At 41.9% G+C, this 14,054-nt stretch overlaps 1 protein-coding gene across 2 annotated transcripts in view; it reads left to right on the plus strand.

The window, feature by feature from the left end:
* Positions 1-14,054, plus strand: part of oxsr1b (oxidative stress responsive kinase 1b) — a 42,160-nt gene that overhangs the window by 22,008 nt on the left and 6,098 nt on the right. The window contains exons 4-13 of one of the 2 annotated variants that reach the window (XM_022216012.2): positions 2,217-2,358; positions 8,642-8,697; positions 8,951-9,060; positions 9,548-9,649; positions 9,768-9,901; positions 10,249-10,297; positions 11,420-11,485; positions 11,565-11,687; positions 11,867-11,944; positions 13,790-13,825. In XM_022216012.2, coding sequence (XP_022071704.1) covers positions 2,217-2,358; positions 8,642-8,697; positions 8,951-9,060; positions 9,548-9,649; positions 9,768-9,901; positions 10,249-10,297; positions 11,420-11,485; positions 11,565-11,687; positions 11,867-11,944; positions 13,790-13,825 — 896 coding nt within the window. The remainder of the gene's footprint in view (positions 1-2,216; positions 2,359-8,641; positions 8,698-8,950; positions 9,061-9,547; positions 9,650-9,767; positions 9,902-10,248; positions 10,298-11,419; positions 11,486-11,564; positions 11,688-11,866; positions 11,945-13,789; positions 13,826-14,054) is intronic. The other variant, XM_022216013.2, reaches the window with a different exon arrangement.

Genomic DNA, 14,054 nt, shown 5'->3' on the forward strand with positions numbered 1-14,054 from the left:
CAAAGATTTAAGGTCAGGCACATTAACTACTTGACCGCTTTCTTGTGTAATCACACGTTCATTTGTGAGCTCATTAGGACTACATTTCCCTCTAATTTGAACTCTGCTCCATTCACTTGCAGTGCCTTCCTCGTTGTCACCTGTCAGTTCTTGTCACTACCTCTCCTCCCTCCAGCCATTTCAGACATGGAGATGAAAATCAGCCTGAGTGCAGTAGCACAGAGAGAGGAGGGGAACCGTGTGTGGAGGAGGAACAGAAGAAGAAAATCAAACAGGCAGCCTTTTCTCAATGAGCTTCAAAGAGCTGTCACATCAGAGATGCTAGGCTGCACTCTTCCTACACTCTCCTCTCACTTTTTTTTTTCCTCCCCCGATTCACTCACTCACATGCTCACATACACACCCACTGTCTCACACACTCAGACACACATCTAGGATGCTGTTTCCCGCCTTCCCTCTACCGCCTTTGCTTTGAATGAGTTTGTCTTCTCTCCCTCGGTGCTGAATCACATTTTCTTCTGTGCACTGTCACTGCGTGAAGAACCCGTTGAACTCACCGCCTCTCCCTCACTCCCTTCTTACTCTGCCTTTCTGTCTCGCTGTGCCTGCGACTGTGCAATAACACCGTCTCGTCTCAGGTGACCCATCATCCATGGCTCCCCTGGGTAATGCAGTGAGTGCTCGACTGAGTGCTGCAGGCGAGGACATCCTGAAGTGATTGAGCAAATAAATATCTTTGCACCCAAAGCCTGGCACTGTTGCTAAAACACAATCAATTTAATCCTGGAATTGTGTCATGAGCAGTTTCTGGACCTTGAGGAAACCATTTCCAGCTTTTGTTTGCAAGTGCTGAGGTTGGGTGGGTGTGTGTGTGTCAGAGAAGCAGGGACAGACAGACAGTGTGGCAGAGGGATGTTTGTGTTGGTGTATCACCGCAGCACAATAAAGCTTGTCAGGCAAGTGACGCTCTTTTGGCTTCTCTGCTTTGTCCCCATTCACCAGTGTTGTCCAATTTTGTGTCATATGGAATGCAAATACTGAACCTCTTTTCAGAGAGATGTTCTTTATTCTGTGGAAAGGAGCACAAAGGAAATTATACACCGACAGCAGTCTGACTTTTCAGCCAGAGCTCTCCTTTATGCAGCAGGAGCCAGACTGTGGGAGACATGGTAACCTGTCTTTATGGCCCTAACCAGGCCAGGTCACTTAACAAAGCTACACTGGTTCTCTATTTAGTGAACACAAAAACAACTGTTTGACTTATACCCTCAAATACTAACCCACATACTTAATTTGAACCGGATTTCTGCCCTGTTCCAATGCCATTAAAGTCAGATTTTTCACCTAAATAATGAATTTGAGCAAGTTGAACTGAGCTGCAGAGACAGACTGCAATGATAGTGTGATTGAGAGTTGAACTCTGTAGCTACAGACAGCAAACAGTAGAGAGTCTCTGACAGTAGCCATGGTGATTATAACAGCACATTTTCCGACTAAAAGCATTCAGGTGGAGCTCATTTTGGATGGAGAACCACAAACAAAGATTGTGTGTCTTAACGGTCTAAATTAAAGTCACTTGACCAAAAAATGTCATAAATTGAAATGCTGATACTTTTTTCTCATTCACACTTAAAAAATCATAGCACTGTGTAAATTTGTTTCAACTAGTGGCTTTACCTTTTAAAATGCATGGTAATGAATGCTCTGAATTGTCTCCCTCCATGATTGGTCTGTTTTGCCATGGCCAAGTTAAAAGGTCATTGTGCTGTTTGTGGTTTAGGACTTTCTGTCTTGACGCAGCTAAGTCATTTGGATTGTCAATAAAATCCAGTTTTTCATTCAGAATTGGGGGGGAAAAATGGTCCTTCTGTCCCAAAAATCTAATTTGTCCTAACAATATAAGATTATACATGAATTAACTTGACTGAACAGCTGCCAATCCAACAAGAAGTATGTGTTTGTATGAATATGTTTTGGTGCACAGCAGATTAAACCAATTACATTAGCTTGCCTGAGGTGACTTTTTGCGCATGCAGTCATCAATTGAAACCAGAAGAAGTTCATTTAACCAGCCATTTATAAAGAATTTAACTGCTGCAGGGTTTTATTTTCTGTCTGACATTACAGTTGACAGTCACAAATTGAGTTTTTAACACAGAAAAAGATGACGTTGTAAGTCTAGCCTTTTTTATCAACCAGTTTGATTTGTTTTCTAGGCTCAGTGCTGGATGTGATCAAGCATATCATCTCGCGAGGTGAACACAAGACTGGTGTCCTGGACGAGGCCAGCATAGCCACCGTGTTGAAAGACGTGCTCGAAGGCCTGGAGTACCTACACAAGAATGGGCAGATCCACAGGTAACAAGACTTGTTGCCCTGCACACTGGTACCATAATAAAACTGACAAAGGACTTTTTATCACTACTGAAGACAAACGCTTTTATTAGACTTCACTTTAAAGGTTTATGAAGCAGAAATACAGACGTCTGCCCTTGGTTTTCTCCTCTGTGTCGTCCCCGTAGTAAATGTCATTATGTTTTAGTCGTGTATAGTTTTTGTATTGGCACATTTTTGTAAACACATACACAATGCATTATGAAACCTCCGCATTGTCAGGCTTAGATGAATTGTGGAATAAATTTGCATTTTAATGAGACAACCATAAATTCATGTTTTGAAGGTATAGATTTTAATATCAATGAATTCATGTGTCACACTGAGACATCTTTACAGCATTGGCTCCTCTCCTTGGGTTCATTAATGTACTTAGTGGCGTTCCGGGCTATTTTTAAACATTATAGTGATTAATTATGCCATTATGTGCTCTTTATCTTAATCAGGCTTCATACTATCTCCATTTTTCAGTGATCTTGTCACATATTTCTTCGGTCAGTCAAGACAAGTAAGTGAAATCTCTGGTGACCTGTGCAGAGAAATTCATAGTCTTAGTACACAGTTCAGTTCAAAATGCAATATGCAGTAGTGGTTTGCATTCTTCATCAGATTAGATGTATGATGGCACCCAAGGAAATTTTCAGACCGCCAATTATACTTCTAAAAGTCAGGGATGATACTGGGATCTGTCCAGCGCTGAGACATTGTACTTCACCAGTGGGACTGTGAGAAATGTTCCAGAAGAAGAGGCAGTAGTTAAGAGTTTATGGCTTGTCATTATAGAAACGCTGTGAATGAAAATCAGTTTGCCCACTTTCATTTTTTCCTAAACACATGGTATAAGGAGTCAGTGGCTTAATAAACTGCAATAACTTTAAACTGGAAACTGCTGCAGGACGTGTAAGTAGATCAACACTTCCAGGCCAATAATGGTAAAGTGTTACTTTATTAATATGTAAGTGAAATGAGTCAATAACCAGTTTGCATGCAACAGGGAATGTGATCCTGAAAGCTCTCCACTTCAGTTCAAGACCTACCTTAGTCACTGCTCTCAGGCTGTTACAATGAACTCTAAGCCTTCACAATGCTGCTTATGCATTTAATATTCATTACTCACTTCTTCATGCTACTCCTCTGTTCTCCCACCGGCACACACACATAGCCGGGGACAGGCTACATGTGTAAATAATGCATAGCATTCTGGCTTGGTTAAGTGCTGAGCAGCTTTCAGAGTAGCATACCAATGAGAAACAGAGGGAGGCTTGATTGACTGCGAGCTCGGATGAGGAATGTATTGTCATCAGCCGTGTAGATGAAGCAAATAAACAATCAGCTCATTAGGCTGCTAATGAGAAAACTGCTGTGCCTTGGAAAATATAGGTAGAGATGTAAGGTATTAGCGTAAATACTGTTTAAATTACTGGGTTAATTAAAAGGAAAATCCACTGCAATGTGCTGCTGCTGCAGGATGTAAGTATCCACTTTCAGCATAATGTGACGGGGTTATCGGTCAATGCCAGAGAGAGGGAAATGTTTTTCCTGAGTAAAAGCTGCCTTTAACACGGCCCTGTTTTACGGAGACATTAGGGAAACAAGAATGGATCATTAATTCACCACACCACTTCATCCCAAGACTCTAAGGTGTGATTTGTGGAAAAGGAAACGTGAAGTAATCCCCCAGCAGTGAAAATTGTTGACATGCTGAGATTGGAGGGGCCACGGTCAGTTGATCAGTGTCTGCTGATGTAAATTAGTGCATATGGCCATGTGTATTTACCTTGTGTAAGCTGGATCATATGAGTCGGAGCCTCGGGCAGGGGTGAGACGAGAGTCAAGGGGGTGAGGCTCTACGAAGAGGAAGAAAGGGAGAAAGTGTCACATGATACGCTGCATCCAGCCCAGGATGGCAGGAAAGCAATTAGAGTCTTATGGCCTGGGGTCTAGGCTCAACTGGAGACATTTACCACAAAACGGCGAACTGCTCCACCTCCTCATTCACAGCAGCTCGGAAAGTCAGTGATTCAAAGGTGTCACTTGTTCTCTAACTTCAGCAGCAGGTAGACACCATACACATGGTAGGAGAAGAATTCTACTTATTCTCAGTTCCGTCAGTGAATTGTAGAAAATCAGCTTTCAAGTTAATTATGTAAATGCCTTCTGGACAGCAGGGATGTTGCTGCTGTGGTCAGGCTCTTACTCGCCTTTTAGCTGACTTATGAGATGAGTGGGAGGGTTTTGCCCAGCAAATTACTCAGTGTGTGGTACAGTAATGATCAGGTAATGGCTGTCTCTGGGAGCAAAGAGGCTCCTGCTGTGCATTTCAGGAAAGTTGGTGAACTAAAAAAAATAACAAATTGATTTGGAAAAACATGAGTATGAAATTCAGCAGTGTGGAAAAAGCAATCAAAATATAGATGCAGAGGGAAGATAATTTGGTGGTCAGCAGGGTATTCTTAAAAGAGGGGAAGATGGAAAAGGTATTTCATCCTTATGAGAGACCCACGGGGTATCTAATAAACCCTATTTTACGACCCTGTTAGGGGCACTGTGTGCCTGGCACCAGGATGTAATGTCATAGGAGGTGACCCGGTGGAGCTGCAAGGTGCGAGTGCTGCCAGATGAGAATGATAAATCTTCTTGACAGTTTCATACCACGGCTGTTCCCACCTGGCTACAGGCTGGCTATCATTTCAGTAGGTCATAAATATGAAGAGACTATACATATCTGGTTGAATTTTCAAGCTCTTGTGGTTACATAACAGCTTCTAGGTTTTAGCAACATGTGCCTAACACGGAAACAAACATAATTTGCCAGTTATTCTTCAGGCTCAAGCCCACCTACTTTTGTACCATATGGCTGGATGACTACTAGGAGTTGGAACTTGAAGGTTTTTTTTTGCCTGTCTGCTACAGTATTTCTTTGAACTTGCATGGTGCATTGTGTCACCACCTCCTCCTCCTCCCTCCTCCTCTTCCTCTCCTGTGAATGTTAATGACTGTCTGCACTCTGCAGCCTTTTTCTCCGAACATTACAATCTGCTGCAGTGAACCATAGCCTCCATGGTTCTTGAATGAGCGCAGGAGGTACAATCAGATCGCCTTGATCACTCTTTGTGAATGGTTCAGCGTCACATCTTGTCTTTTATCACTGTGGAGCATAGTAAGGAGAAAATTCACTTGAAAATTATTTCTTAGACATTAATTTGGTTCTGTGAATTTCAACAAGCTGAGCAGCGTGTAGTGACGATGATGTCATACAGAGACGCATATACACAGCGAGTCCTGAAATAACTCAGAGGATTTGATGGCTCTGAGCCATAGCTTTAGGCTTTCAATTTAAATAAAACTCATTTTGATGTAGAACCTCAAACAAAAACTGTTTGAGTCAGCAGAGTCAGGGACTAACTTATTAAGTTAACTTCAATAAAATGTGTTGATTCTTGATCTTTATCTGTAGCAACAGCAGAGAAGTGATTGCAGGGATGCCAGAGTTTCAGTCTGCCACTTTGCTCCTGGCTGAAATATCTCAGCAGCTATATGATGAATTGCCTTGAATTTTTTTCCACACATACCTGTTATCCAAATGATGAACCCTAATAACTTTGCCGCTGAGTAACTTTGATCGACCAACCTGTCACTCACAGTGGCCACGCCCTGAGTTGTGTATAATATTAAGACCTAATGCAGTTTAAACAGGCGAGTTATGCGCAAATTCAGCCCCTGTACAGTTGCCATGAATGGGGAAAAAAATAGCTATCTAGACTGAAAACATTTTTAGCGTCAGGTTGTTAATATTTTTATTTCTGCTGTAAAGTTTGGTATTTAACATAGGGGTCTGTGGGGACTGACTTGCTTTTAGTGGTCATCTGATGAACCCTGGTTGCCACATATTTGTGTTCAGCACTAATTGACAAATGCAGAATGTTCACACATGGTGAACATTATGTCTTCTAACACCAACATACTAGCATTGAGTTATATTAAGCCATGTTAGCTTTCCAATGTTAAAATTTTGCTCAAAGGACCAGTGTTCCAAAGCACAGCCTCATGAAAAAGCTAACATGGCTGTAGACTCTTAAATGTGACTTTTATTGTGAAAAAGTTGGCAGAACTCGATGTTAAACTGGCTCGCACTGAACACAAAATGTGAATACTGGGCATCATTAGCCTTGGCTAAATTCTCAATCACAGGCAACAGAAGACATGACCGGACGTTCCTAGAGATGGACAGTGCTGTTGTGTAAACGAGGGAAAGTATTTTAGGATACCCCCGAACTTGTCTTTCAGCCTCAGCTGAGCACCTCCCCTCCAATCCTTAAAAAGCAACATCTCAAATGACCAGATGTAACCGATACCTGTTGTATGTGCTAACACCAAAGGTAGAAGATGAGCGTGTTCTTCGTGAAAAGGTAGCGTGGGCGAGAAACCGTAAAATACTGTGACCTGATATCACCTAACTGTTATGTCAGGGCAGCAGAGTGACAAGCCGGAGAGCCGCTGAGCACAGACGACAGCAGACGTTTCTAACGGTGGTTCTTAAAGCTACTAGCGAAGGCTGTCATGTTTGTTTTTCATCCGCCCTTTCCCTTCCTCTGCATCATTCCTAGTGTGACAGTTGCGTAAATCATCTAAATGCACATCAAAGTTTTGCCCCATATAGTACACAAAAAGCTCCTTCTGAGTGAGCTGCTTACTCATAGCTCTCTGTTTTGAGAAGGTATTGATGAAGTCAGCTAATACCCCATCCTGTGTCATATTTCAGTCTTCCGGTTATTTCGTATTCTCCAGTTTGCCCTGCAGTTGGAATCTCCATCCTTTACTTTCAGACTTTGGTCCCTAATATGTCACATATGCTGCATTCCTCCCTCTGGGGCTCAGTGTTTGCCACTCCCTGGCGCTTGTCGCTATGAGATCTATTGGCTGTGTGGTATTTTTCTGGAGCACACTTAGCAAAAGTGGCCTCTGCACTCAAGTAGCTATTCATCAGGATTTGAACAAAGATCTAAACTGTGGCCTGCAAACTCAGGGGTCCCTTTAACACACTGAGTCCTAAGTAGCTTGCTTGTGAAGACTGCACTTCTGGGCTGTGGCTGCAGGAGAAGAGGACTTGAGCCAAACTGCCTACTTCACGTCCTTCACTTTTTCCTACAAACCTGGGACCTTCACAAGTATTTTTGTGCATCAGGGAAAATGTTAGCATGCAGTTCAAGTCGTATGCACGCCCCAGTAGTATCCTTCTCCGAGTAGCTCAAAAAATCTTTTCCGCAACCACAATTCCTCCTGCAGCACTTGCCCCCCACATATCTGGAATTTGGCACATTTTTACAGTCTGTTTGGAATGAATTATAGGCCCAATAAAGTGGTAAAGGGAGTCTTTGTTTCTGGAAAGCTGTGTCATGTCTCATCTCTAAAGCCCATTCTATTTTTACATTCATTCAGACCAATTTGTTTGCTAGAATGATCCAAGAGCATTTATCCTCCGCAAGTTTTTTACTCCAGTGCCCTCACCTGGCAACAACAGGAACTGCTCTGTGGTTACAATTGCATCTCTTTTGAATCATTTGCATGTCAGTACAGTTCAGAGAGCTGTCTGATGGTAATTTGTACAAACCAAATCTGTTGGATGACGTTCTGAGGTTGGTGTTCTGTGCCCCGTTAAAGCGTTTATTTCATTATTCTCTGTTGAAATCGACATTCATTTCCTGAGAAGCTGGAAAGCGGAGAGAACTGGCTTGTCCACCGTGACACCGCTGCTTTCCCTACTTTTTATGCCCTCGCCTTTCACTTGACCCTTCATCTTTATCTCTGAAAGTCTGTTGCCATGACAACTCTGGCTGGCTGGTGAGATGGCAGTATTCGTTGTGTGTGGCAGACAGGCAGTCAGACAGATGTCCCTGCTGAATCCTCTTATCACCACCAGGGGAGGCTGAGCAGGGATGAACAAATTAACTACAGACTGTGTGTGTCAGTAATAAAGTCTTAAACAAGGTGCTGGAAATATAAGAAATATGAGAGCTGACTGCGGTACCAAGATGGATGAGGATGATGTTGTTGACAAATTACAACTGGGTACTGTTTCAAAAAACATGAACCTGACAATTAATTTAATTTAATTATTCTGATTTGACTTGCCTCATCTGTTTATGTTCGCCATACATTCGACTTTAGCCACAGTCATTTTTCGGTTTGGCAGCTATATGCAAGAGGGATTTGTTTAATACACAAATTCTTATCTTGTCTTTCACAGAGATCTTAAGGCTGGAAACATTCTCCTCGGGGATGATGGCTCAGTGCAAATTGCAGGTATTTAGCCTCAAGGCAACACTACTTCTCATCAGCTGTCACTATTGATCCACATAAGGTGTGAACAGGTAGATGTTTCCCCTCACCTTTGCTGAAATCTCATTTATTGAACTCCCTTTAGACAGCTGCAGCGTCTCAGTGGGTTAATACACAAGAGGTCTAGTCTGTAGTGGAAAACTAGACGTCTTTATGTCATGTTTACTCACAGCTTTGGGTCCATTGTGTGTCTTTGTCTCACTTTTCCTTCCGTTAGACTTCGGCGTCAGTGCCTTTCTAGCCACAGGAGGAGATATTACTCGAAATAAAGTGCGCAAGACGTTTGTGGGAACACCGTGCTGGATGGCCCCGGAGGTCATGGAGCAGGTCAGTACAGTCCGGCATGAAACCTTGAGAAACTGGCGACTTTTTGTTAGAAGGCACAATCAGACAATCACAAAGTTTGCTTATGACTCACCATCTGTACTACCAATATATATATATTCTGCCACCAAACAGTAAGACAGTAGGACTTAAATGTGCAGATTATGTGTGTTATACATTGAATAAATAATTCTGACAGTCGGAACAGCTTCTGCTTTGGGAACACACTGTGCAAATGGTAAATAAGCCTGTTTATATGCTAAAAACTCATTTTGCTTTTTTCTCACTGCAATATTGAGGTACTTTTTATGGTTTATGAACTCTCAGCTCAGTATGAGATAAGTCACCATTATTTATGTAGGACAGTTAAATCAACCAACACTGACCCCAAATTTACATCACAAGTTCTTTTACAGATATTGTTCATGATACACATTTACCAAACTAATTTAAACCAAATTACCTGACCGGCTTAAAATTGCTTCCACAGGTGAGGGGTTATGATTTCAAAGCCGATATTTGGAGTTTTGGAATCACGGCCATTGAGCTAGCCACGGGAGCTGCACCTTATCACAAATACCCACCAATGAAGGTAAGAACACTGTAGGACGATCAAACCTCCTTTTAAAAGTAAATTATTATCATTTATTAGTGACATGGAGCAAATATAGCTGTGATATTTGAGTAAAAAGTGTTTCTGGTGTCTTCAGGTCTTGATGCTGACGCTGCAGAATGATCCTCCAGCTCTGGAGACCGGCATCACAGACAAGGAGATGGTAAAGAAATACGGCAAATCCTTCAGGAAGATGATCTCACTGTGTCTACAGAAGGACCCGGAGAAAAGGTGCCGGTTGGTTTTTATATTGTCTCGTACAACACAGAATACTTTACAGTGGCTTCAAGGATAAATAATTCATCAAATGTATCATTTTTGTGCTGTATGCTAACTTACTGTGTGTATTAATTACAAAAGAAGAAAGTGGTGTTCAGTTATGGACAGTTAACAGTTGGTTTATAATGCGTAGCACTTGTAAAGCAAAGAAGCACATAATTGCTTTCTTTGTCCTGACCGCTGCCATTTTGTTCCACCACACTTCACCGGTTCTGTAAAACATGGGTTCCCGAGTTCTTACAAAAGCTCGAACAAGTCAAATTAATAGAATTAATTCAGTGTCGTTCTGCTGTTTTCAGGCCGACGTCCTCAGAGCTGTTGAAGCATAAATTCTTTCAGAAAGCAAAGGTAGGTGCTGGAGCTCCCCCCGGACCTTAAACTGAATCAGTTGCTCATTGAGTCAGCATCATCCTCATTTTAGGAAGCACTAGATTGAGTTGATGAGCAAAAGTCTGTACCTGCAGACGTGATGGTGTCTGAATGGCCTCAGTATGGCCTTGTGTTAAACAATGTGCTGCTCCTAATGGCTGTAGATGGAGTGTTTGTAGCTCTTGAAGCTCTGAAAAAGACACAGGAAGAGATTATTGTAGAAATAGATGAAAAAACAAAACAGTGTCTTGCTGAGATGTTTGTGTGATTCAGGGTACTTCTTAACTTGTCACTGTGGCTGACCCAAGCTGAGATCATCATTACTGGCCATACAGAGCTGTTTGTAACAAAGGCAGTGTAACATCAGCCTCTGACTGCCCAGTACCCTAGCAACTGCAACAACTAGAGTGCTGGCTCAGCGAGTCACACAGCCCAAATACAACCTGGTAGGCTTTCTGGGCATGATCCTCATCAGCAGCCACAACTGCAGTACTCTGAACTTGCAGCAGAGGACAGGCTTGCTCATCATTTCAGAGCACAGATGCCTCTGATATAAATTAGTAAAAAAAGAGGACTGTGTCACTCTGCAGCAGGGACTTTAATGTGAATATAACACTCACATATGCTATTCTCCTGATGAAATGTTGCCATCTGTTGAAAGCAGACACTGTTAAAATGCAACAATAAAGTAAAAGGTTAAATCAAACAAAGAAAGCATCAGTTTAGTGTAAGTTAATCCTGAGATGGATCTAAAACGGCTGCTGAACTTGCCCACAGGGGGAGACTATTTGATAAACTGCTTCCAAAGACTAAAATAAGCCTGAGCGGAGAAAAAACAGACACCGTTTTTTTGGAGACCTGTGAGCCCTCATTGGCCTTCATGTGGTCAGCAACTCACTCATATGATAGAGCTGAGTTGCTTAAAGCTGTAAAATGAATTACAGGGATTTTGAATCCTAAATTTCATAAAGCCAGAGTGCTGAGGAGTCTTAGTGAAGCTCATTATGGAATAAACCTCTGAGTAATGTGAGACTTAATCAGGCAACACAATAAACAGATGTAGTGGAGTGACAGGCATTTTTTTCTTTCCTCTCATGACAGACCCATGAGTATTTACATGAGAAGCTACTTCAGAGGGCGCCCACAATAACAGAGAGGTCGAAAAAGGTAAAAGGGCAAAGGTTTAAAGCTACACTTGGTGCTTTATTGCTAAGAAGATGAGCTCACTTGTGTGTACGTGTAACAGGTACGTCGAGTGCCAGGTTCCAGTGGCCGGCTGCATAAAACAGAGGATGGCGAGTGGGAATGGAGCGACGACGAGCTGGATGAAGAAAGTGAAGAAGGCAAAGCAGCTGTTGCAGCCTTAAGGGTGAGACTAATCTTATTTCTTTCTCCTCACACATTAACACTTTTGTTATACTCCACATGTCATGTCTTTTAATCGCTGTACTCTGTTTAAATTGTCGTTCTCATGTCTATGCAGTAGCATGCTTGTCCATTGTCTCTCCACTGAGTCTCCCTGTGTGTATGTTCTGTCTGACGGACAAGGAGCAGCAGGTGAAACCTGTTAGCGCCCCCAGGCGACAAGTGCGCTTCTCCTACCCACTCGAGCTGCCTGCATCCAGGGTTGTTCACTTGCCACCACGATACAGATGGCGTTCCCTTAACAAGGAAGGACTCTCACATGTTAGCAGGGGAGCATGTGGACAGATAGATGACTTTTAGCAGGAGGGCTGCATACACAAGCGTTAGAAGAAGGCCGTGGAAGCTGGAAACGGTTATATAGTTATTAATTATTAAAGTTTATCCTTCAGTTATGACAAAACAGATTATCAGGGCTCATTTTGGTGCCTGGTTAAATATGAAAGATTTTTAGAAGAGCAAATCTGCACACAGATGAGCTCTTATCCTTCATAAAGCAATGATTTTGTCGTAGTCTTATATAGCTTGACGTTAACCTAAGATGACTGGTAATTACCAGAGTTATGCAACAGGTTTGTTGGTCAGAAGGCTTTACTGCTTTTTCCCTAAGCAGAAATCTGTGCATGCTGCAGATCACACGTGAGTGGAATTTGACCCACAAGTCAACCTCGTCTGAGTCCATTAGTCACCCTCTAGGTGTCTTTTTAAAGAGTGATATATTTTGTGTCACATGGAGGAGGAGACAAATGTGTGGTTTTTACTAAAGTGTTACAGATATAGTGGCTTTTTCAAAATTAAAATCAGCTCCACAATAGACTTCTAATGAAAATTTCATGTTTAGACTAGAATTATGTAATCAAAGGAGTGAGAGTTACCTTTCCTGGAAGCCATCTGTATTTCCATTTCTATTTCTAAATCACTTTTTTTTTTAAATTTATACTGACCAAATCATATTTAATTAAAAAAACAAGGAACATTACTTATCAGCCTTGTAATGATCTTCAAACAGAGCACTAATGACCATCAAGGAATTAAACTTTTATATTATCTCTGCTCCTTTCTCGCTGCTTTGTAATCGGCTGCTTGTTGGCAAACTGAACTTAAAATTCTTCCACTAGAGCTGTAGGATAATGTTTCCAAACTACCCTGAATTCGTCGTCATCCATCAATATTTCAAATGACTGCATATTTTCTCACTACATTTAAAGTGAATTGATAAGCATTAGAGCCTGGCTGAGTACCTGTGTAATCTCTGGGCTGTAGAGACGAATACAGTCTCTTTCTGTGAGTCACACAGCAGATTCCTGAGCCGATTTCTTGCGTCAGCTCAGACGCCACATCACGTCTCCTCAGTCAAAGTCAGTTTGTCTTCATTTGGCCTGCAAAGCTTCTGTTTGCCTCTATGTTCCTCAGAGTTGGATTAAACTGGACCTTTTCTTTTTGCAGATAAGCGCTCTTACAATATATCAGCGTGACTTCCTCCTGATTTTGCATTCACTTATATTGCTTTTCTGCTTTTCAAAAAAACTAAAAACACAAGCGCAGTTGTAGAATGTGTCACTCGTTTACAAATAAATCATCTTTTAGCTTTATTCTGTGAGGCTTACATGTAAAGATTTAGTCATTTTTCATCTAAGAAACTGGAAATAAATTCAGTTAAATATCTGACAAGTCACTGGATTTAACATATCGATGCAAAAATCCTGCAAATCCCATAAATCGGTACTGCTTATCGATTTGCAGTGTTAGGTCGATAAATACTCTTATATCTCCCGTATCAGCACCAGTCAGTGAAGTGTATTTAAAGTATTATTACAATATCATATCTCTTTTCCCACTGCGATGATAGCTTCACTGCTTCACCTCAATGGAAACCACAATAAACTAAGAGGACAGATAAGTGAGCAACGTAAACGAGTGCGCCGTTTTAATCCGTTTATCTTTTCCGCTCTGTGTGTTCTTTGCATCCATGCGGGCTGTTTTTGCTTTGCTGAAGTCGTCACAGTGAAGTCCTTCTCTGACCGTTATCCTCTTCTGTTTTTGAAACAGTCACCCAGAGTGAAGGAGGGATCGCAGAATTCAGAGGTGAGTAAAAATGCTGCTCTTTTGCTCAGATGTAGTTTCTGCACTTTGGGATCATTTGGTATATATTTGGGTAGAATCAACATCTATGAAAGAATGTGAATGAATTTGGTTTTATTTGTAATGGATCTGTAGCCTAGCCGCGCTAGACCCATGTTCTGAGGCACAAGGGTCTAGGGCCGTTCGACAGGGAGGGAGGCGGGCTAAAAGGTTGTCTATCAAATCACTCTGC

Source organism: Acanthochromis polyacanthus, chromosome 20 (assembly GCF_021347895.1).
Source record: "Acanthochromis polyacanthus isolate Apoly-LR-REF ecotype Palm Island chromosome 20, KAUST_Apoly_ChrSc, whole genome shotgun sequence".
Taxonomy (NCBI): domain Eukaryota; kingdom Metazoa; phylum Chordata; class Actinopteri; family Pomacentridae; genus Acanthochromis; species Acanthochromis polyacanthus.